The sequence below is a fragment of the Hypanus sabinus genome, chromosome 23, assembly GCF_030144855.1.
Source record: "Hypanus sabinus isolate sHypSab1 chromosome 23, sHypSab1.hap1, whole genome shotgun sequence".
NCBI classification, from domain to species: Eukaryota; Metazoa; Chordata; class Chondrichthyes; order Myliobatiformes; family Dasyatidae; genus Hypanus; species Hypanus sabinus.
In genome coordinates this window covers 20,817,864-20,840,333 of record NC_082728.1, presented here as the reverse complement: position 1 = coordinate 20,840,333, position 22,470 = coordinate 20,817,864, and the positions used below count along the sequence as shown (strand labels likewise).

General features: G+C 42.5%; 1 protein-coding gene across 3 annotated transcripts in view; it reads right to left on the bottom strand.

The window, feature by feature from the left end:
• Positions 1 to 22,470, bottom strand: part of wipi1 (WD repeat domain, phosphoinositide interacting 1) — a 97,412-nt gene that overhangs the window by 62,614 nt on the left and 12,328 nt on the right. For 2 of the 3 annotated variants that reach the window (XM_059948480.1, XM_059948479.1), the window contains exon 2: positions 21,634 to 21,716. In XM_059948480.1, the coding sequence (XP_059804463.1) occupies positions 21,634 to 21,716 (83 nt within the window). Of the gene's footprint in view, positions 1 to 2,011; positions 2,616 to 21,633; positions 21,717 to 22,470 lie in introns of those variants that run through there. The other variant, XM_059948482.1, reaches the window with a different exon arrangement.

Here is a 22,470-nt window from a genome sequence, read left to right as displayed (position 1 = left end):
GAATACTTCTTCAGCTTTGAGATGTACATATCCTTTGCCTTCAAACCGTTTCCATAAATTCCAACTATTGCTGCTCTGCTGTCATCCCTGCCTATGTCCTTTTCCAATCAATTCAGGCCATCTCCTTTCTCCTGCCTCTGTAATTCCCTTTACTCCACTGTAATACTGATACATCTGACTTTAGCTTCTCCTCCTCAAATTTCAGGGTGAATTCTATCATACTATGATCCCTTTCTCCTGAGGGTTCTTTTACCTTAAGGTCTCTTAATTAATTCTAGTTCATCGCACAACACCCAATCCAGAATAGCTTATCCCCTAGTGGGCTCAACCACGAGCTGCTCTAAAAAGTCATCCCATAGGCACTCTAGAAATTCCCCCTCCTGGAATCCAGCATCAACCTGATTTTCCCAATCTAACTGCATATGGAAGTCCCCCATCACAATTGTATCATTGCCCTCTTGGCATGCATTTTCTAGCTCCCGTTGTAAGTTGTAGACCACATCCTTACTACTGTTTGGGAGGGTCTGTATACAATTTCCATCAGTGTCTTTTTATCCTTGCAGTTCCTTAGCTCTATCCACAGCACATTCCGAGCCTCTTTCGGGTGATTTTGATGATTAATTTAATTGGTTTGGCACAACATTGTGGGCTGAAAGGCCTGTTCCTGTGCTGTAGTGTTCTATAAACAGGCCTGCAAACTGTAATACTGCCTAGTCCCAATGAATTGCACCCAGACCTCAGCCCTGCATACCCTTCCCATGCATGTATTTATCCAAACTTCTCTTAAATTATGCAATCAAAACCGTATTCATGACTTCCACTACATTATAACTGGATTCATCATGCTTGGTCGAATAAGTGGGAGAGGGAATTTTGCCTTTCACCAAAATTTACATCCTACAGAGTGGTCATTTTCACAAGGCAAATTTAAGAAGATGTACACGAGGGATATATACATGAGGTAAAGAGAAGCAAGCTGAAACACTGGAGCACAGTTAAAAATTATATATTACAGCTACATTCTGAAACACAATTAAACATATTAAGACTTCTCAAATCTACACAGTTCTGCCAATTGAAGTATAGTAATGCCACTGGAATCAATAGGACCAGTGTTCAAAGTTCTGTATGATGTCCAGCCAGTACTATAATGGCTATTTGTCATACATGACTGAGGATGAACTCCCACCCCAGACACAGTGATGAGGTCAGCAGAAGATAATAATGTTACTCTGGTAAATAAACCGTGGAAACAAACGGCCAACTGTTCGTGTTAAGTAAAGTAATTATCCCCTTGCCTTATTTTTAGTTAACTATCACTTCATTTATGTTTGTTTTCCCATTGACTGATTTTATGGAATTAATTGCCATCGGAGTGAAGTTCCAGAATCACCTCTTGGGTAGGCAGGAGTTGTGAATCTGTAGAATTCATTGGCACAGACATGGAGGCTAAGTCATCAGGTATATTGAAAGCAGAAGTCGATAGGTTCCTGGTTAGTTAAGGTATCAAAGGTTATAGGATGAAAACAGGAGAATGTGGTTGAGAGGGATAATAAATCAACCATGATAGAATAGTGGAGCCTACTCAATGGGCTGAATGGCCTAATTCTGTTCCTATGTCTTACAGTCTTATGGTATTTCTTATTCATCAACATGGTGCCGAAACAGAAGAGACTTCAGATGCTGGAATCTGGAGCAACAAACAATCCACTGGAGGATCTCGCAGTAGGTCAAGCAGCATCTGTAGGGGCAAAGGAATTGGACTGGCGCAGAAGCCTCAACATTATTTTCATACCCACGGATGCTACTCGACTCACTGAGTTCTTTCAGGTTTCTACAGGTCTGCAAAAAGTCCCAGGTTTTAATGATGTAATTCACATTATTTCATCATAAATCATTATAATTCCTTCACAAACCATCCATTGTATGCAAACCCCATCTCTGGCCCATGGTTAAAATATAAATGCTCTACATTTTAAAGCATTTAAAACAGGAAAGAAAGAATACTTACAAGCAGAAGACAAGTCCAGCGTGACGTTTCGTGATTATTTTCTAATTCCCACCAAGGAAGTGCTGGGTCTTCACAAAATGCATCTTCCATCTCTAATTTAGCACATCCCAGTATCAGTCCTGCCCATTGGAGCTACTACTACCCAACATATTGTTCGTTCTTTTTATCTCAACCACTAACAAGTAAAGACGGTGTTAGTGATCATCCTAAAGATCTGCTCTCTACTCGTATTTATCAAAACTGTTCAGTGAAGCCATTTCTTGATGGCTATAGGTGGCCCATCACTGTTATTGAACACATCCCTTTACTCAGAATTGTGACAATATTCTGAAATTAATAGGATTACTCTCATGCCTCTTTTTTTTCCCCTATCATTCCTGAATGTTAGGTATACAGGAATATTAAGATCGCATCATGAAGACATAAAATGGTGTAAAGAGTTAGACAGAAGCTGGACTAAGAAACAACTCATGATTCTATCCAGATAAAGTTCTGATGAAGGGTCTGTCTCGGCCCGAAATGCCAAAATTACTCTCTTTCATAGCCGCTGAGTTCCTCCAGCATTTTGTGTGTGTGTGTTGCTTTGGATTTCCAGCATCTGCAGATCTTCTCTTGTTAATGATTCAGTTTGAGGGTGCGTGCTCTGAACCGATTCTGATGAAAGTTCAATGTCAGGGAAAGTCAACCGTTTCTCTCCCCATGAATCCAAACATTTATGGAGTTAATGTTTTTCCTTCGGTATTTTAGCTTTTAGATTAAGAACCTACTCCTGGCTTTGCCTGAGCCAGTGATCTGTTAATACGTCATCTTTGTACCCTCATGTGACAATTAGTGCCTGCAGCTCAATAGTTTCATTAGTTACATTATAAACATTGACATGTACAGAATTCAGTGCACAGTCCTGCTTGATCTAACCCTCGACAGATTTACTATACAGCTGGAAAAAAATTGACACAGTTCAATCTGACTAACCACATAAATAAACCCCTCTCTAAAGCAAACCAGCCATTCTGTTGTTTCAAAACATGGAAGATACCATGTTTCTACCATTTTAATAAAACAAAATTGTGGAAGTTTACGGCCCTATTAACGACAGCTGTGAGAAATGCAATTCCATTAATGACTTGAAAGATAAAAAAGCAAAGAATCAAGCACTTGTAATGGAATCACGCGATTCTGAAGCAGGTGATGAACCAAGTCGACATCTTTGAAAAGCAAGCCCTAATACTGTGCAAAAGTCTTTGGTACATTTTAGGGTGCTCAGTACTGTACTAATTTTACCTATTGCGCTGTACTGCTGCTGCAAAGAGAAAGTTTCACGACATATGATTTAACTGATTCTGATACGGGACTCTGTTGTGGACTGAGAGGGGGAAGGGGGCTGGGAGAGCGGAATCATGGTAGGGAAAGGGGGAAGGGAGAGGGGAGAGTGGGAAGCACGGTTTGTACTGTATATGTAAGCAAATCGTTGTAAAAATTAAGCAACACTTTTAAGAAAACTTAATAGTTACAAGGCCCTGGAAACATTTATTCAAGGTACTTTTCCTCCTCCCTTGATCAAAAAATGCTCCAGTAACATTCTTCCTATAAAGTCTTCTTGCATCCTGTTTGAACTTAACTTCTCCCAGCTTGGATTCGACCCCTTTCTTTGCTGTTTTCTTCAATACACAGAGGTGCCTGATTTTTTTTACCCGAGTGTCCCTGATATGGGCATGACTTCCGCTATTTCATTATCTTCAGCTTTACATTTCCACGGTTCTTCACACACACCCTTCAACACTGTGACTCGCTGTTCAGAGATCAGTCACTCCATCTGGTTGCAGATCGCCATTCTAATTTTGAGAGGGATAACCTCCAGACAACAGAAGCAAGCTCTAGTCACTGTTGTGCAGTCTTCTTCCACAGTTTTTCACCCAGCCACGATCTCTGTAGATTCTCATAATCAATCGCACAACACAGCTATGATTTTTTTTTAACACCAATGGTTGCACACTTTTATGCATGGTGTAGTTTCACTTATCAAAATCGGGAAGACAGGGAGCCAAAATCAATTTGGAGAGAAAAAAAATCTGCACGTACATGCATGCGCACACAACTGGCCGCACAAGGCTGAACAATCATGGTAGTCTTTCTCGGGGTAAACACACTTATAGAATGGGCGTCTTTTTTCATAAAAGCAAAGATCCTCTTTGGTTAGCGAAAACAGGTATTAATGCAGGTCTTTCATAAGAACGAGCTGTCATAAAGCGAACGTTCGAAAAATGAGGGCTACCTGTACATTAATGTTGTTGTGCCACATAAACAGTAGCCACTACTTCAGTGTTGGGACCACATGAAACATGTCATGTTGCCACCATCACTTGAACAGGGCCTTTTACACCTGCTCCCAGTCCTATCTCCCCAATTGTAATCAGAGAATCTCTTATCCCTTGAAGAGGCACTATGATGCCATGTTAGAATAGCTGGACAACAAATTGCATCTAACCACAAATGATAAACTTCTCAACTCATTGGGGGTTATCATGAGGTGAAGACAAACTTATGAATTGCTCACATAGAGGGATAAGAAATGATGCAGTTAATAACTACTTATCTGGATGTGACTTTCTTCCAACTACCTTTTGTTTCTGAACTGTAAAACCAAAGGTACAATCAAATTTCACACAGCAAAACAAATTCTAAATTAAAATAGTGTTGCGGAGAACCCAACTTGAGTCCAGTAGCAATTGGGAAAATTAATTTAAATGAGCTAAGTCAAGGAAAAAGCAAAGGAGAGAAAAAGAGCTGAAAAGCGTGGGAAACAGATATGAACTCTGACCACGTAACCGTGACTGTACATTATAAAGTAATTCAAGAAAAGTGGTTTGGAACGCTTCTGGAGACTTGAGGCACATGTATGGAATACAAGATACTCTTCAACTTAGTGAGAATGAAGGAAAGACGGAGGAGTATACGGGGCTGGAATATAGGCAGCTCAAGAAGTTCTGACAGAAGTTTCTACCCTAGCTCTGTGACTTTCATATTGATGTAAATACAAAATACAAGCATATGCTGAGCTGGATAAATTAGGATAGAATAGATCCTGGTGTCTCTTACTACTTGGCATTGGAGTAGACAGTTAGTGTTGCCTGTAAGGATACTGATCAACTCTGACTCAGTCTTTTAAATAATGAACAAAGTAATCGACTGTAATCAAGCCTTTTCTAAATGACTTACAAAGCAAAATGCACTGAGATTCATTGAATATATCAGTAATAAATCTTTGCAATGTTTCCTATGCCAAAGGCAGCTTTTGCATTTGTAAGATGCTGTAGTGGAAACATATAATATCACAAAATCATGATTACAGTGTTTCAGCCCTGCTTGTGTTCATTAATATTCTACATTTTTTTGCAGCTTTTAGAATCTTTACCCCCATGGAACATTGCAGATACCAATCATCATGCTGATTTTAAAAACTGGTTGCTGCTCTGACTGAACACAGAATGCTCAGTTGCAGTAAACAAACTAGTACTGTGCCTTACAACAATTTGAAGAGAGAGTCTTTCAAGCCCCTTTTCTTCTCTGATGTTCAATTAAATATGAGGAAATGTTAAAATGGGAGCTAGATAAGCAGGACAAAGTTGGCTGGATGGAAAACTATTCCTATGGACTGGGAACATGAGTGAATCTGCAGATGCTGGAAATAAATAAAAACACAAAATGCTGGCAGAACTCAGCAGGCCAGATGGCATCTATGGGAGGAGGCAGTGACGACGTTTCAGGCCGAAACACTTCATCGGAGTGAAGTAACATGAAATGGTCGAGGGGGGATAAGAAGTGGGGGGAGGGATGAAGTGGAGAGCTGGGAAGTGATAGGCTGGAGGGAAATGGGCTAGGGGAAGGTGGAGAATTATGGGAAATAAAAGAGAAAGAAAGGTAGGGCTGGGGGGAGATTATAGTGGGGGGGTGGGGAAGAGAGAGAGCGAGAAAGAGAACCAGACTAAAATTATAGCTAGGGATGGGTTAAGGACTGGGATGTGGCTTTCCCTACACTCACAGGTGTATTATTACATATAGCTGCCTAAACAACGCACCTGCCCCAGTAAGCGCCTTCAGAAATAATTCCAGTAATTAGACCCGCAGCACAGATTAGTCAACAAAGTAGGCTGTGATGCTGTTGGTATATTTAGGACTGATAAGTCTGCAGCCTGAAGTTGGGTAGGACTGCCCCCACCTGGTTCTACTCCTATGTGTCGAGATGTAGCTAGAGAATTTCCTGAAATAGCTAGCTACTCTTCACATTTAATGCATGTTACCCATGTTGCAGATCAATAAACCTGAAGTTGCACTGCTTGTGGGTATTCACGTTGGCGAATGCTGCGACCGATGACAGCTTTGCATACCAATGAATAATTCTCAAACACACACAGCAGCCTTTTATGCATACAAACTACAGTTTCTAAAAGTACATGAATACGCACATCTTAACACAATCAGGCATTCGTTTAAATTCCACTGTATGATGCATAAAGACATTGGGTAATCCAAAGGACTTTCCAGGATTTAGAGCGATAATACTTTGAAATTAATTGCCAATTATTAAGGCTAAATTTGGCACAAGTGCATATTACTTTGCTCCCAATGTGAAATTAAATATTGAAGCACTTCAGGATGTTCAACCCCAATATATTTAGTGACTGACCAGAGGTGAAAGTTATGGTACAGAAATGAGTCATTTTAGCCCTCATTCCCATGCCAGCCAATTAAAAAAAAATAGCCTGGTTCTATTACAAACAAGAGAAAATCTGCAGATGCTGATTCTATTATTCAGTCATTGCAGACGTATGCTATTGGATTTAAAGTGCTCATCCAAGTACTTATTTTGTGAAGAGGAATTCTGTCTCAGTCATTTTTTGAAACACTGAGTTTCAGATCCCACTATCCTCTGCGTGGAACAAAGGTTCTTCTCAACTCTCCTTTAAGCCCTCTATTAATTCTATGCTTTCTGTAATTAAGATCATGAGACAAAAGCTTTGGGCACCTCCTGTTTCTCAACATTTATATTTGTTGAGATGCACACATGGAATCTGCTGACATGCACTGATACTCCTGTCTCTATTCAGCCACCCCACTACCTGTGTTGTCAAAACAGCTAGTTTTCAATAAGCAGACTTTCTCTCCATCTGAACATCATCTTTCATTCAAAAGAACTTGCACTCCGCTTTTCCCATCAGTGTGCCATATATTTTCAGTGGTCACTCTCTCAGGTCGTTTATGCAAATATCTAATCTGTCAATCATGTGGCAGCAACTCAATGCACAAAAGCATGCAGACACGGTCAAGAGGTTCAGTTGTTGTTCAGACTAACATCAGAACGGGGAAGGAAGTGACCTTGACTGTGGAACGATTGATGGTAGTTTGAGTATCTCGGAAAGAAACAGCTGATCTCCCTGGATTTTCACACACAAGTGTCTAGAGTTCACTGAGAACGGTGTGAAAAACAAAAAAAAAACATCCATGTGGGCAAAAAACACCTTGTTAATGAAAGAGATCAGAGAAGAATGCCCAGGCTGATTCAAGCTGACAGGAAGGCAACAGCAACTCAAATAATCATGCGTTATGACAGTGGTGTGGAGAAGAGATCTCTGAATACAAAATACATTGAACCTTGAAGTAGATGGGCTACAGCAGCAGTCAATTATGAACAAACACTCAGTGGCCACTTTATTAGGTACAGAAGGTAACCTCATTAACGAGGTGTTTTTGCCAACAGAACTACAGACAGACATACTTTATTGATCCCGAGGGAAAATGGGTTTCGTTATAGTCACACCAACCAAGAATAATGTAGAAATATAGCAATATAAAACCATAAATAATTAAATAATAATATGTAAATTATTCCAAGTGGAAATAAGTCCAGGACCAGCCTATTGGCTCAGGGTATCTGACACTCTGAGGGAGGAGTTGTAAAGTTTGATGGCCACAGGCAGGAATGACTTCCTATGACACTCAGTGTTGCATCTCAGTGGAATGAGTCTCTGGCTGAATGTACTCCTGTGCCTAACCAGTACATTATGCAGTGGATGGGAGATATTGTCCAAGATGGCATGCAAATTGGACAGCATCCTCTTTTCAGCCACCACTGTCAGAGAGTCCAGTTCCACCCCCACAACATCACTGGCCTTACAAATAAGTTTGTTGATTCTGTTGGTGTCTGCTACCCTCAGCCTGCTGCCCCAGCACACAACAGCAAACATGATAGCACTGGCCACCACAGACTCGTAGAGCATCCTCAGCATCGTCCGGCAGATGTTAAAGGACCTCAGTCTCCTCAGGAAATAGAGACGGCTCTGACCCTTCTTGTAGACAGCCTCAGTATTCTTTGACCAGTTCAGTTTATTGTCAATTCGTATCCCCAGGTATTTGTAATCCTCCACCATGTCCACACTGACCCAGTGAATGGAAACAGGGGTCACCAGTGCCCTACCCCTCCTCAGGTCCACCACCAGCTCCTTAGTCTTTTTCACATTAAGCCACAGATGATTCTGCTCACACCATGTGACAAAGTTTCCCACCGTAGCCCTGTACTCCGCCTCATCTCCCTTGCTGATGCATCCAACTATGGCAGAGTCATCAGAAGACTTCTGAAGATGGCAAGACTCTGTGTTGTAGTTGAAGTCCAAGATGTAGATGGTGAAGAGAAAAGGAGACAGGACAGTCCCCTGTGGAGCCCCAGTGCTGCTGACCACTCTGTCTGACACACAGTGTTGCAAGCACACGTACTGTGGTCTGTCAGTCAGGTAATCAATAATCCGTGACACCAGGGAAGCATCCACCTGCATCACTGTCAGTTTCTCACCCAGCAGAGCAGGGCGGATGGTGTTCAACTCACTGGAGAAGTCAAAAATCATGACCCTCACAGTGCTCGCCGGCTTGTCCAGGTGGGCGTAGATACGATTCAGCAGGTAGACGATGGCATCCTCAACTCCTAGTAGGGGCTGGTAAGCGAACTGGAGGGGGTCTAAGTGTGGTCTAACCATAGGCCAGAGCTGCTCCAGAACAAGTCTCTCCAGGGTCTTCATGATGTGAGAGGTCAATGTCACCGGTCAGTGGTCCTTGGAGCCACTGGGGTCTTTGGTACAGTGATGAGGCAGGATGTCTTCCACAGCACAGGAACCCTCTGGAGACTCAGGCTCAGGTTGAAGACATGGTGAAGTACTCCACATAGCTGGGAGGCACAGGCTTTGAGCACCCTGGGGGGAACTACCATCAGCCTATGTGATTTTTTTTTTTCACACCATTCTCTTTAAACTCAGGGTTTAAACACAGGGTTGCTCAGCCGGAGCTCTGTGGAATCCTAGGTTCCGTGAGAGGTCACTAGGGGTTCAGCGAGAGATTGTGATAAAAAAAAACTTAGTTTTTTGAACTTCGTGCAAGGTGCAACGCTTGCGCTCATGGTGGTGGGCAGTAACCAAGCAGCCCTGTTAACAATCTTGTTTGAGGTCTTTCAGCCCAGTATGGCAGCCCACCGTTGGACTGTGTTTATTTACTTGAGTCTATTCTCGCAGTCTAAACACAAGATAGGGGAGACAGCTGATAATTGGTGAGCGCTGTATTGCACGGAGGGAGGACGGTAGGCTGATGGTGGATGCTGTATTGCATGGGGGGAGGATAATAGGCTGATGGTGAAAGCTATATTACACAGAGGGAGGACAATAGATGTGGTGAATGCTGTATTGCACGGAGAGGAGGACAGTAGATGTGGTGGATGCTGTATTGCATGGGGGGGAGACGGTAGGCTGATAGTGGATGCTGTATTGCATGGGGGGGGGGGAGACGGTAGGCTGATGGTGAGCATTGTATTGCACAGAGAGGAGGACAATAAACTGATGAGGAGTGTGGTGCATTTTCCAAGCATTGAATGGACTCGCCCAACGTGGGCTGCAACGTCAGCCTCTCCCTCCTGAATTACCTCCCCCAACTTCCCCTTACACACTGCCAAGTGAATTATGGGAGCGAACAAACTCTACCGGTGTAGTAGAAAATTGGAGGGAAATTTTCCTTCTAAAGTCGGTCCAGCATGGTGACTTTTGAAGAGGGGTATTCTAGGCTAGACCTACGGACAATTCTGATAAGGTTAATGATGAACAATTACAATCTTCTGAGTCATTTCACTACACTGGTGCAAAAAACAGACACAAAAAAGTCTGTATTTTTTAAAACTATAAAAGTTTATTTACACACAAATTACAAAATACCAACATTAAGTATCTATAAGACTGACTAAATTCAAATTAAAATATAATTACTACTGTTTATAAACTATCAATTCTCTGGGTGGCCCCACCACTGCCAGAAAGCACCCACAGTACCCATTGTGACCTCATGCTCTCCCTCCCCAAGGTCAGTTGGGCATGAACGTATCCTTGGCAGAGGGGCAGGCTGAAGCAGAGTCCTCAACTTTCTGCTGTCTAGACCTGTGAATGGCCACCTTGGCCAGGCCCAGGAGACCCCCCGGTGACTCGCCCCCTTCCGTACTGGGTGCCCGTATATGAGGAGTGTGGGGCTGAAGTGCAACCAGACCCTGAGCAGCAGCCCCTTCTGATACTCAAACAGGGGGCTGCAGCCTCTCACACTCCATAAATACATGGTACACTGACTCCTCCCAGCCACAGAATGGACAGGGTGTCAGTGAACCTGCTTAAAGACCTGTTGCACAGTACTGCCCTATGAAACACCTTCCATCCCAGGTCCCCAATGTACAAGGGAAGGACTCCTGCATGAAGAGATTTCCACTGGCGACCTCCTCCGCTGCCAGATGGTAAAGCAGAATCCCAAGGCGAGTCCGATTGGCAGACGAAGGCAAAGAATTGAAAGGTGTTCAAGAGCAGCCCGTACAAGAAACGCCTTGGAGAGTCATGGAGAGGTACAACAGGCATTCCTGTGAGACGGCTCAAGTCACGCAGGACCCTCTCCCGTGAGGTGTCCGGAGGTCTGCTATCGATGAACAATTCCAGCCCATCAGGTAGTGGAGCAGCCGGAAGCTCTCCACTTTCCGGAGTCCCCTTGACACCCACCATGATGGGTCGGGGACTTGCCCACCGTGACAGAATGCAGACAAGTCCCCCTTGCAGATAGGGCACTGTCCTCCAAAGGCACAGGAGCACCCTGTCTGGACGAGACTAGACCCCACACCCCTCAACAGCTCCCTCACAGTGGCACAGCTGATGCTGTCCACTGGAAGCTACGTGTCCTCCTGCAGGCAGCGTCCCCTGTGGAGAAAGCACATTGCTAGCGCATGCCATCTTGAAGGGTGGTCGCTATGCAGGTGTTGTAAGTAAGGAAGCAGATTCGATAGGTTTCAAGGACAAGGATTCTGGACACGCAGCCTTGGTAGTAAAAGATCTTATTTACAGAAGGCAAACGTGGGAAAACGGCAACAGAAGCAACAGGCACACGCACACAATTTACAGTAGTTGGATCTGCAATAAAACACACGTGAACAATTACTAACAAACATGGGAAAATCATGTGGGAACAAAGTACGCGAGCGCACACACACGCACACAGGAAAAGTCAATACGACATCTGCCCCCCCTCCTTGACTTTGTGCAGGCACGGCTCTTATGCTACTATGGACAATTAACAACATTCCCAACCCTATTCAATGCACAACTCACCAACAGTTTCTCCACTGCCGCTCCAGTTCTTGGCCTGGAAGGAAATAGGGTGGTCCCTCAGGGATTGCAAAAAAGAGAGCTGATCCAGCACATGTGGCATCCTTTATAGTGCAGCAGGGCTGTTGGATCCCACTCAGGTAATTCATAGGAAGGGCAATAGCTCGGTCCCAGCAGAGTTAAGCTGATTACAAAGGCCAATTGCCTGAGGCCAAGTACAAGGCTAATTAAAGGGCCCAATTGTTGGGTGTGCATTGACGGGCAAGAAGGGGTCAAACCTTGACTGGCAGGTGGTGTGTCTTTCGACCAGGTAACGGGCAGTGGCGTCACGTGACAGTCACGACCCCTCCAATACAGCAGGTATCTCTGCAGGGCCCTGAGGTGGACAGTCACCAGCTGGGTGCACACACATACACACCAATGACTGACCACCCTCTGCAACTGGAAGACTCAGGACTACAGCAGTCCTCCTGTTGCTCCAGAAGAAATCCACCAGCCTCTTCTGGGTCCTGGAGACAAAAGCAGTGGACGGATCTGAAGTAATCAGCCATATCTTTACAATGAAAGCTGCTTATCAATGGGTTTTACATGGACTGGGGATCCAAGCTGTCCTGTTCCATTGCGTCTAGTCTATGGGAAACAACTTACAAATGTAGCAATGGCTCCAGCAAAATTGAAAAGACAGTTAACTACAAATCACAGCCGTATGACACATTATTTTATAAGACTATTGGAATTTCAAAACAGATCAAAGCTTTTGAAAATAAAGTCACAGTCAGTAAAAGATTCAGGAAGCAAGTTACTTAGTACCTTGAGACCAGTTCACTCGAGATGACAGGCATTGATCGTGTGGACAGTCAGAGACTTTTTCCCAGGGCTGAAATAGTTGCCACAAAAGGACACATGTTTAAGGTGCTAGGGAATAGGTACACAGGAGATGTGGGGTTAAGTTTTTTACTCAGAGAGTGGTGAGTGCATGGAATGGGCTGCCAGCAACAGTGGTGGAGGCAGATACAGTCTTTTAAGAGGCTTTTAAATAGGTACATGGAGCTTAGTAAAATAGAGGGCTATAGGTAAGCTTAGTAATTTCTAAGGTAGGGACATGTTCGGCACAACTTTGTGGGCTGAAGGGCCTGTATTGTGCTGTAGGTTTTCTATATTTCTAATGTTTAAAAAAACTGTGGAAAAACTGGACAAAGAGCACACCAAACTCCTGCTACATACAGAAATCTGGTGGCTTAGCAGAGGAAGAGTTTGCAATGGGGTGTTTGAGCTGAAAGGTACTTCCAAGAAAATAGTAGGCCAGATTTTGCTAAGTGATTTGAAGATGAAGAATGGCTGCAGAAATTAGCCGACTTAGCAAACAATTTCCATCAGATGAACCAGATGAACAAGTCTCTGCAAGGCCCTGGAGAAAATGTTTGACTTCAAGTGACAAAATTCTTGGATTTAAAAGGAAACCGAATCTTTGGAATGATCATGGTGCAAAAGGAATCTTGAAACGTTTCCACTTCTGCTTGGGCTTGAGATTGAGGAGGGATATCAGAAAGTCTCGAGTCTTATTGAAAACCACCTGGAAGAACTGCAGAACAACTTGAACAGTATTTTTTCCTCCCTTTCAACACAAGTGTACAACTGGGTGAGGGACCCTTTCTCTGAATCTTCTGCTCAGTTTGAGAACTTGACTTTGAGAGTTTAAATTTTGAACTTGAGTTTGAATTTAAAAGTCTAATGGCTTATAGAAAAAAGCTGTAGCCTGTTGGTCCTGGCTTTAATGCTGTGGTAGAGTTTGCCACACGGAAGCAGCTGAAACAGTTTACGGTTTGGGTGACTGATGTCCCCAATGATCTTCGAGGCCTTCTTTCTGCACCTGCCGCTATAAAAGTCCCAAATGTTCACAGATGTGCTGGGCTGTCCGTACCACTCACTGCAGTGCCCAGCGATCAAGGTTGGTGCAGTTTCCGTACCAGGCAGTGATACAGACTGTCTGTATGCTCTCAATGGTGCCACTGTAGAAGGTCTTGAGGACGTGGGGGCCCATGCCGAACGTCCTCAGTCGTCTGAGGTGGAAGAAGCGCAGTGTGCTTTTTTTGTCACAAAGCTGGTATTCAGAAATTTATAATTTTTGCTTTATAAGATATCAAAATTTATGAAAGAGAAAGAAAGAATAATTTCAGGAAAGTTAAACCAAGCTCAATTATCTGATTTTTTTTTCCAAGAAAGGTTGGCCAAAAATTCATTCTCTACTCAAAAGGGCATTGACAATTATTTTTGGATTATTATATCTACAACTTCCTGATCATGTTAATGTACCGTGAGCTCTAGATATAATAATTTTCATGCAGGTGCTCCCTGAGACCTGAAAATTATTTCAAGGGTTCCTCCAGGGCTAAAAGGTTGAGAAAGTTTACTCTAGAGACTCGTGCGTGAAAATCCCGGGAGATCAACCGTTTCTTTTGGAGATACTCAAACCACCATCATTCATCCCATGGTCAAGGTCACTTAGATCACACTTCTTCCCCATTCTGATGTTGATCTAAGCAACAACTGAACCTCTTATCCTGTCTAAATACAAGCGGAGTGTCCAACCTCTTCACCATCACAAAAACTTCCATTTCTTCAAAACTGTTCCAGTCTCTACTTTATTCGTTGCTGGTACCTGTACTAGACATAAATATTCCAACACTTTCCTCCCAACTCCCTATTCTCCATATTCCACTTTCTATAACCTATGCATCATTCTGCTTGTGACGTCCTAACTGAAACAAACCACATTCACCCTTTACATCTCCATTCACTAATACATAACTGGCTCCCAGTCCAACATTTATTTTCAAAGATACAGATTGGTATCAGGCCATCCCAGCCCAACAAGCCTGTGCTGCCCCATTACACCCATGTAATCAATTAACCTCCTACCCCGTATGTGTTTAGAATGTGAGAGGAAACTAGAGCATTGAGGATAAAACCACGTGGTCACTGGGAAGCATACAAACTCCTTACAGAGAGCTGCGGATCGCTGGTGCTGTGAGAACATTACACTAACTGCTACACTACCGTGCCACCCCCATTTTGAATGGTTTCAAGCAGATGTTCACATCTTTCCATAGTGTTGCCACTCCTTCAGCCCTAAGAATCACTGATGTTCCTCCACTCTGGCATTAAGAATTTGCCTCAATCTTCACAATAACAAGAAAATGTACTACAGGTAACTCCGCTATAACATGATAGTTACATTCCGAGGCAACCTTTTGTTATAAAAACTCACATTACAGCAGAATCCTTCAAAGCACAGATTTAAACAGGTTTACCTGCCCATGATTGCACTATAGTTAATGCTGCCCACATAATGAAAATGTTTTCTTATCCATCAATTGTATTTTATCCAACAATTTGTATTACATAAATAAGTTACAGTACAATTAATTGTACCTAATGCAATCCAAGCTATTGAATAAACAGGAAAAGGGAAACATTTGGAAATATGCAATTTCATGAATAAGCTTTCCCATTCAGTAGCTTCTTCCAAAACACAAAAACCACTGGTTCTGAGTAATTTAGTTATTTTTTAAGCAGTGACACAAGAGACTGCAAATGTTGGAATATGGAGCAAAAACTAAACAGCCGGAGAAACTCAGTGACTCAAGCAACAACCGTGAAGACAAAGGGATGATCAATGTTTCTGGTCAAGACCCTGCATGAGTCCTGATACAGATCTTAACCCTTCAAAATTGTTTAATGTCATTTCCAGTACACTAGTGTAAAGGAGAATTAAATAATTGTTACTCTGGATCCAATGCAGCATAAAAAAGCATAATAAGATAAAGAATAAAAAAAATTTTTAAAAACACAATCAATATACAGAAACATTGATTTTATGTCCATAAAGTGATGCTATGCACAGGAGAGTCTGTACATAAGGAGTCTCTGACTTGAAATGGTGTCAAGAGTAATGGTGGAGCTGAGAAATGGTCGCTGAATTAACGGTGGTGGGGGTGTGGAAGGGTGGTCTAGTGAGTGGAGGTGCCTTCACTAATACTGCTTGATCCGCTGAGTTCCTCCAACAGTCTGTTGTTTTTCTTAATTTTAAACCGGTTTTGTAAGCGAAGCAACTCACAATGATTTATCTTGTTTCGGTCATTTGACTTTTGTTTTTCCTAATGCACCTGATTAATGGTTTGTGAGCTAAGAAACAAATAATTAGCTAAACCATTTCAGAAGAATGTTTCCAGTGGAAATCAAAAGCACAGGGTGGCCAATTTTTGTTCCCATGTGTTTCTCATTGCCGAACAAGCCTTCCTGTCCCAGTAGAATAATAATCTGCTGAGGGATAGATCAGTGGCAATCCAGGAAAGTACAAGTCCAGATATGATTTCAGGAAAGCCCTCTCATATGCAAAGTGGTAAATCAGGACTAAGCTGAGTCATAGAGGGATGCTTGGCAACTCTGGCAGGGTTGAATGCCATCACCTCTTACAAAGCAAAACCCAGCAATGTCAGTAGTAATGAGCTTTTACTCCCAGGTGAGTTCAACGCTTTTCATCCCTATTTTTGATGACAGAACATAAACACCCACAACTCCGATGACCCTTTATCGCGAGGCCAATGCAAGTGCACCTTTCAGGAGGGCCAATCCATGGAAAGCATCTGGTCCAAGCAGCAAACCTGATTGAGAACTCAAAGCTGTGCTAATCTGCCACTGTATACCTCAGACTTCAGACACAACATTGAGTCCTGTGTTCAACTCTGGTCGCCTCACTACAGGAAGGACATGGAAGCCGTAGAAAGGGCACTGAGGAGATTTACAAGGATGTTGCCTGGATTGGGGAGCATACCTTATGAGAATAGGTTGAGTGAACTCAACCGTTACTCCTTGGAGCAACGGAGGATGCGAGGTGACCTGATAGAGGTGTTGAAGATAATGAGAGGCATTGATTATGCGGATGGTCAGAGGCTTTTCCCCAGGGCTGAAATGGCTAGCATGAGAGGGCATACTTTTAAGGTGCTTAGAAGTAGGTACAGAGGAGATGTCAGGGGTAAATTTTTTTTTAAAAACACAGAGTGGTGAGTGCATGGAATGGGCTGCCAACGGTGGTGGTGGAGGCAGAAACGAAAGGGTCTTTTAAGAGACTCCTGGATGGCTACATGGAGCTTAGAAAAATAGAGGGAAATGGGTAGAGCCTAGGTAGTTTTAAGGTAGGGACATGTCCAGCACAGCTTTGTGGGCTGAAGCGTCTGTATTGTGCTGTAGGTTTTCTATGTTTCTATTTATGTTTCTAGCAGTTCAGGCCTGGATGTTAACCATAAGACTGTAAAACACAGAAGCAGAATGAGGCCAATCAGCCCATTAAGTCTACTAAACCATTCCATCATGGGTGATTTATCTCAACCTCGTTTTCCTGCAAGCTTTGACATCCTTACTAATCAAAAACCTACCAACCTCTGCTTTTAATCTACCCAATGGTTTGGTTCTCCACAGCTGTCTGTAACAATGAATTTCACGGATTCACCACCCACTGGCTAAAGAAATTCCTCCTCATTTCTGTTCTGAAGGGACATCCTTGTATCCTGATGCTATGCCCTCTGGTCCAAGACTCCCCTACTATAGGAAACCTCTTCTCAATGTCCGCTCTACCTAGGTCTTTCAATGTTCGATGGGTTTTTAATGTACACAATAACTCAGTGATACATTTGGAAAGGATAGAGAATCTGAAAGGAATTTCCGTGTATTTGCCTCTGGCATTTTAAAGCAAGCAGTTCAGTCATGCTTTTTTATATGAGATTGGGATGAACTGCACAGTGATTGGCACTAACTGGGATTCACATGTCAGTAGAAAGTAAACTGTCAGGAAAAGAGCTATAAATAAAATTTTATTCCACTTGTACACACATAAAAACTTGTGAGTACTATGTCTTTATTACAGTATTTTCTGAAATTATAATCAACCCCTTCATTGCCATTGCACTCCTGAGGTACAAAGTACATTTGCTATCAAAGTATGTATACTTTACACAACCTGGAGGTTTGTCTCCTTACAAAAGAAGCCCAATAGAACCCATTAAAAAAGACTGCCAGACATCCAATGTGCAGAAAAAAGTAAACTGGGGAAACAATAAAAGTAAGCAAATAGCATCAGAACTGAAGATCATGAAAGTCAGTCATAGCTGATCCATGAGCCTGTTAGTTGTAGGCCACAGCCTCAGCCTCAGTGACTTGCTTTCACTGGGAGAGTTTCAGGATACTCAGGCAAACCCTGAAATTCTGAAGTACTATGTTGAAACATTGTTCCAGGTGACTTTTTATATCCATGGCATTACATGGACTGTGCCCAAACAGGCTGATAAACTCAATTTACATACAAAGGGCCGTTGCCCACACCCTGAAATTCAAGCCCTCATATATTCACCAAACCACACTTTAAAATATTGCCTAAAGACTCAAGTGTAAATGGTACACATTAGCATCATATTAAGAGAGTATGGGACTGTGTAACTTAATCCATCTTGAGTATTTAAATTGAGTCATCACTGTTAGAAACAGGTAAACAGGGTGCTTCAAACTCTGTTTCTCTGATTAAGAGGCTATTGATAGCTACTTGCCTCTAATTCCATCCTCCTCAGTGAAGTATGACTGCCATTTATATTTGTTGTCTCTCCTAGGATTTAAGTAGGCAAATATTTTCTCCATGTCATTCCTCACACCCCTTGGAAGCAGTCTCATTTGACCCCAATGTTCTAAAACACATTGCTATTCCACTCCCTGCTTTAACACACATAGTCAGAATAAAGCAGACATCCCACCTCTCCCGGAAGTTCCGTAAGTCTCCCGCATATTGACAGCGGCTTCCTGATGCCCGCAAATTATATACAATATACTGGAAATCGATTATTGGGGAGACAGGGAGGGGGGGGAAGAGAGAGGGGGAGAGCGCACGCGTATATTCCAAAGAAAGAGAATTACAAACGTTCTTCACCACAGACTACATTAACGTGTACCCCTGCCTAATAGGGGTCAAAAATAATGACAGTGTTGCTCGCTGCACTCTTTACAACAGTGACTTTTCTATTGCCCATGGTGGGTTAAAATGTAAAGGGCAAGATACCGCTCCTGGAAGTTCTGGGAGTCTCCCGCAAATTGATGGTGCTACCTCCCTGAAGTGAGTTTTTTCAGGGTGGGATGTCTGATAAAGTATCTTATGAATGGTGCAGGTTAGATACATCCCAAAGAAGAAGTATTCTAAAGACAGGATGACACAACTGTGGCTGACAAGGGAAGTCAAATCCAACATAAAAGCAAAAGAGAGGACATATATCAGAGCAAATATCATGGCAAGTTGAAGGATTGGGGAGCTTTTAAAAACCAACAGAGGGCAACTAAAAAATCATAAAGAGGGAAAGGATGGAATACGAAGGTAAGCTAGCCAATAATATGAAAGAGAGTACCAAAAGTTTCTTCAGATATATGAAGAGTAAAAGTGAGGTGAGAATAGATATCGGACCACTGGAAAATGATGCTGGAGCAGTAACATTGGGGGTCAAGGACACGACGAATGAACTGAATAAGTATTGTGCATCAGTCCTCACTGCAGAAGACACTAGCTATATTCCAGAAGTTCAAGAGTGTCAGGGGGCAGAAGTGAATGCAGTTGCCATTTCTAAGGAGAAGGTTCTTGGAAACTGAAAGGTCTGAAGGTAAGATAAATCAGCTAGACAAGATGGTCTGCATATCAGGGTTCAGAAAAAGGTGGATGAAGAGATTGTAGAGGCATTAGTAAAAATCTTTCAAAAACGAATAGATTCTGGCATGATTTGGGGGCACCGGAAAATTACAAATATTTCTCCACTCTTCAAGAAGGGAGAGAGGGAGAAGGAAGGAAATTATAGGCCAGTTAGTCTGACCTCAGTGGTTATAGTCAATTGTTAAGGATGTGGTTTCAGGGTATTTGGAGGCATGTGACGAAATAGGACAAAGTCAGCATGGTTTCCTTAAGGGAAAAACTTGCTTGACAACTCTGTTGGAATCCTTCAAAAAATTAACAAGCAAATTAGACAAAGGAGAATTGGTGGATGTTGTGTACTTGGATTTTCAGGAAGGCTTTAAACAAGGTGTCGCACATGAGGTTGAGAAAGAAAAATAAGAGCCCGTGGTATTATAGGAAACACAGTAGCACTGATAGAGCATTGTCTGACTGGCACGAGGCAAAAAGTGGGAATAAAAGGATCGTTTTGGATTGGCTGTCAGTACTAGTGACGTTTGACAGGGGTCTGTGTTGGAACTGCATCTGTTTACATTGTATGTCAACAGTTTGGATGATGAAATTGATGGCTTTGTGGCCAAGTTTGCAGATGATACGAAGGTGGAGGGGCAGATAGTGTTCAGGAAGAAGAGGGGCTTCAGAAGGACAGAGACAGAATCAAAGAATGGGCTAAGAAAAGGCAGATGGAATACAGTGTTGGGAAGTGTATGGTCATGCTGTTTGGTAGATGAAATAAAGGTGTAGACTATTCTTTAACATGGAGAGAAAATACAAAAATCTGACACGTAAAGGGACTTAGCTGTCCTTGTACAGGATTCCCTAAAGGTTAACTTGCACATTGAGTCGAAGGTGAGGAAGGCAAATGCAATGTTAGCGTTAATTTTGAGAGTACTAAAACATCAAGGCAAGGATGTAACATTGAGGCTTTATAAGACACTGGTGAACCCTCACTTGGAAGCATTGTGAGCAGTTCTGGGCCCTTTATCTAAGAAGGAATATGCTGACACTGGAGAGGATTCAAAAGAGGTTCACAATTAAGAAGATTGTGGTCCAGCGTTGGAAACCTCCTCATGATATTTCAAGTACTCACTGGCTTTGGAGCTTTTTGGACATTTCTTACCTGGAACTATCATCAGCAAGAATAAATGACGCACAACCAAATACAATCTTAATACGGACAAATCTAACTTAAAAGATCTTTTGTTAAAATAGAAATGCTCTGTCTGTGTGTGCACTACTATTCAGTTGGTTGGTGGAAGGGAGGGGGGTGGGGATGAGGAAGAGGATGAGGGGTGGAGGGGTGGATGGCGATGAGGGGTGGGGGGTGGCTGGGTTAAACAGTCAAAATGTAATCCGCAACTGGTTGTATTAAGAATAATTTGTTGTTGTTGCAATAAGAATTAGTGATTTAAAAAAAGAGGTTCACAAAAATGATTCCAGTATTGAAAGGCTTATCATTCATGGAGCATTTGATGGCTCTGGGACTGTAGTTACTAGAATTTAGAAGAATGGGGGGGGGGGGAGGGAATCTCATTGAAACCTATTGAATGTTGAAAGGCCTTGATACAGTGGTTGTGGAGAGGATGTTTCCTATGGTGGAGATGTCTAGGACCAAAGGGGACCGCCTCAGAATAGAGGGCATCCATTTAGAATGGAGGTGAGGAGGAGTTTCTTTAGCCAGAGGGTGGTGAATCTGTGGAATTCATTGCCACAGGTGCCTCTGGAGACCAAGTAATTGTGTATAGTTAAGGCAGAGGTTGATAGATTCTTGATCAGTCAGGGCATGAAGGGATGTGGGGAGAAGGGAGGAGATTGGGATTGAGGGGGAACGGGATCAGCCAGGATGAAAGGTTGGAGAAACTCAAATAGACCAGATGGCCGAATTCTGCTCCTGTATCAATGGTCTTCTGGAAATTAAAAGTTCATGTTGAAGGGCATGTGTGGGATGCACTTAAATACTTCTTGTTATTTATCAATGAAAACAAAAACAAAACATCACATTTCTGTAGAGATACGATTTCCTCCCCAATTTCTATTTCTAAACTATTTGACGTTATGTTAGAAATAAATCTAGCATCATTTCCATGCCAATATTTATGCAGCATTAGAGATGTATATGAAAAATCTTTCAAAGGCATTAACAATTAACCATGATGTGCAGTTCTTTGATGTTACAAAATAGAATTAAAAGGGCTGAGACTCACTGCATCTGTAGATTTCTTCTAGTCTGTCCACTGAAGCCAGAGAGAAAAGCTTATAACCAGAGCTTGTACCGACTGCCAAAGATCTACAGAAAAAAAAAACAAGAATCCTTATTACCTAGAACTCTACTCTCTCATACTGATGACTGTATGGCTAAGTACAGCTCCAACGTGATATACAGTCGACCCTCCTTATCCGCGAGTTCCGCATGCACAAATTCAACCAACCGCGAATCAAGAAAACCCAGAAGTGCTCTTCCAGCACTTGTTGTTCAAACATGTACAGATTTTTTTCCCTGTCATTATTTCCTAAACAATGCAGTATAACAACTATTTACATAGCATTTACATTGTATTAAGTATTATAAGTAATCTAGAGATGATTTAAAGTATATGGGAGGATGTGCGTGGGTTATTGTGGATTGGGATAAGAAAAAAAAAATCGGAAGTTCTCTTACTAAGTAAGTCGGAACAGGTACATCTGGTATTACTTACTGTCAGTTGGTTAAACCTTTGTCTTAGTATACATTTTACCTTTCTATGCATATAAAATGCTTAAGAATGTATGTTTCAGTGCTGGGCTCGGGAACGGAAGTTCCTGTGTTTGATCCAGTGACAAACTGCTCCCGAGTGCGCTCTCCACCGTGCTGGGTTGATGTGGAGTATTAACAACCCAAAACCACAAAACCCAATAATTAAACCACTGTGTTGCTTAGTAATAATTGTAACTTTCATCGGGGCAGGGCCTTTCTCACTTAATCCTTTAAATTTGTTCTGATCGTTGACCGACATAGCCTAACGCTTTTCCAATGACCGATGGCGTTTCAGCTCTTTCCGATT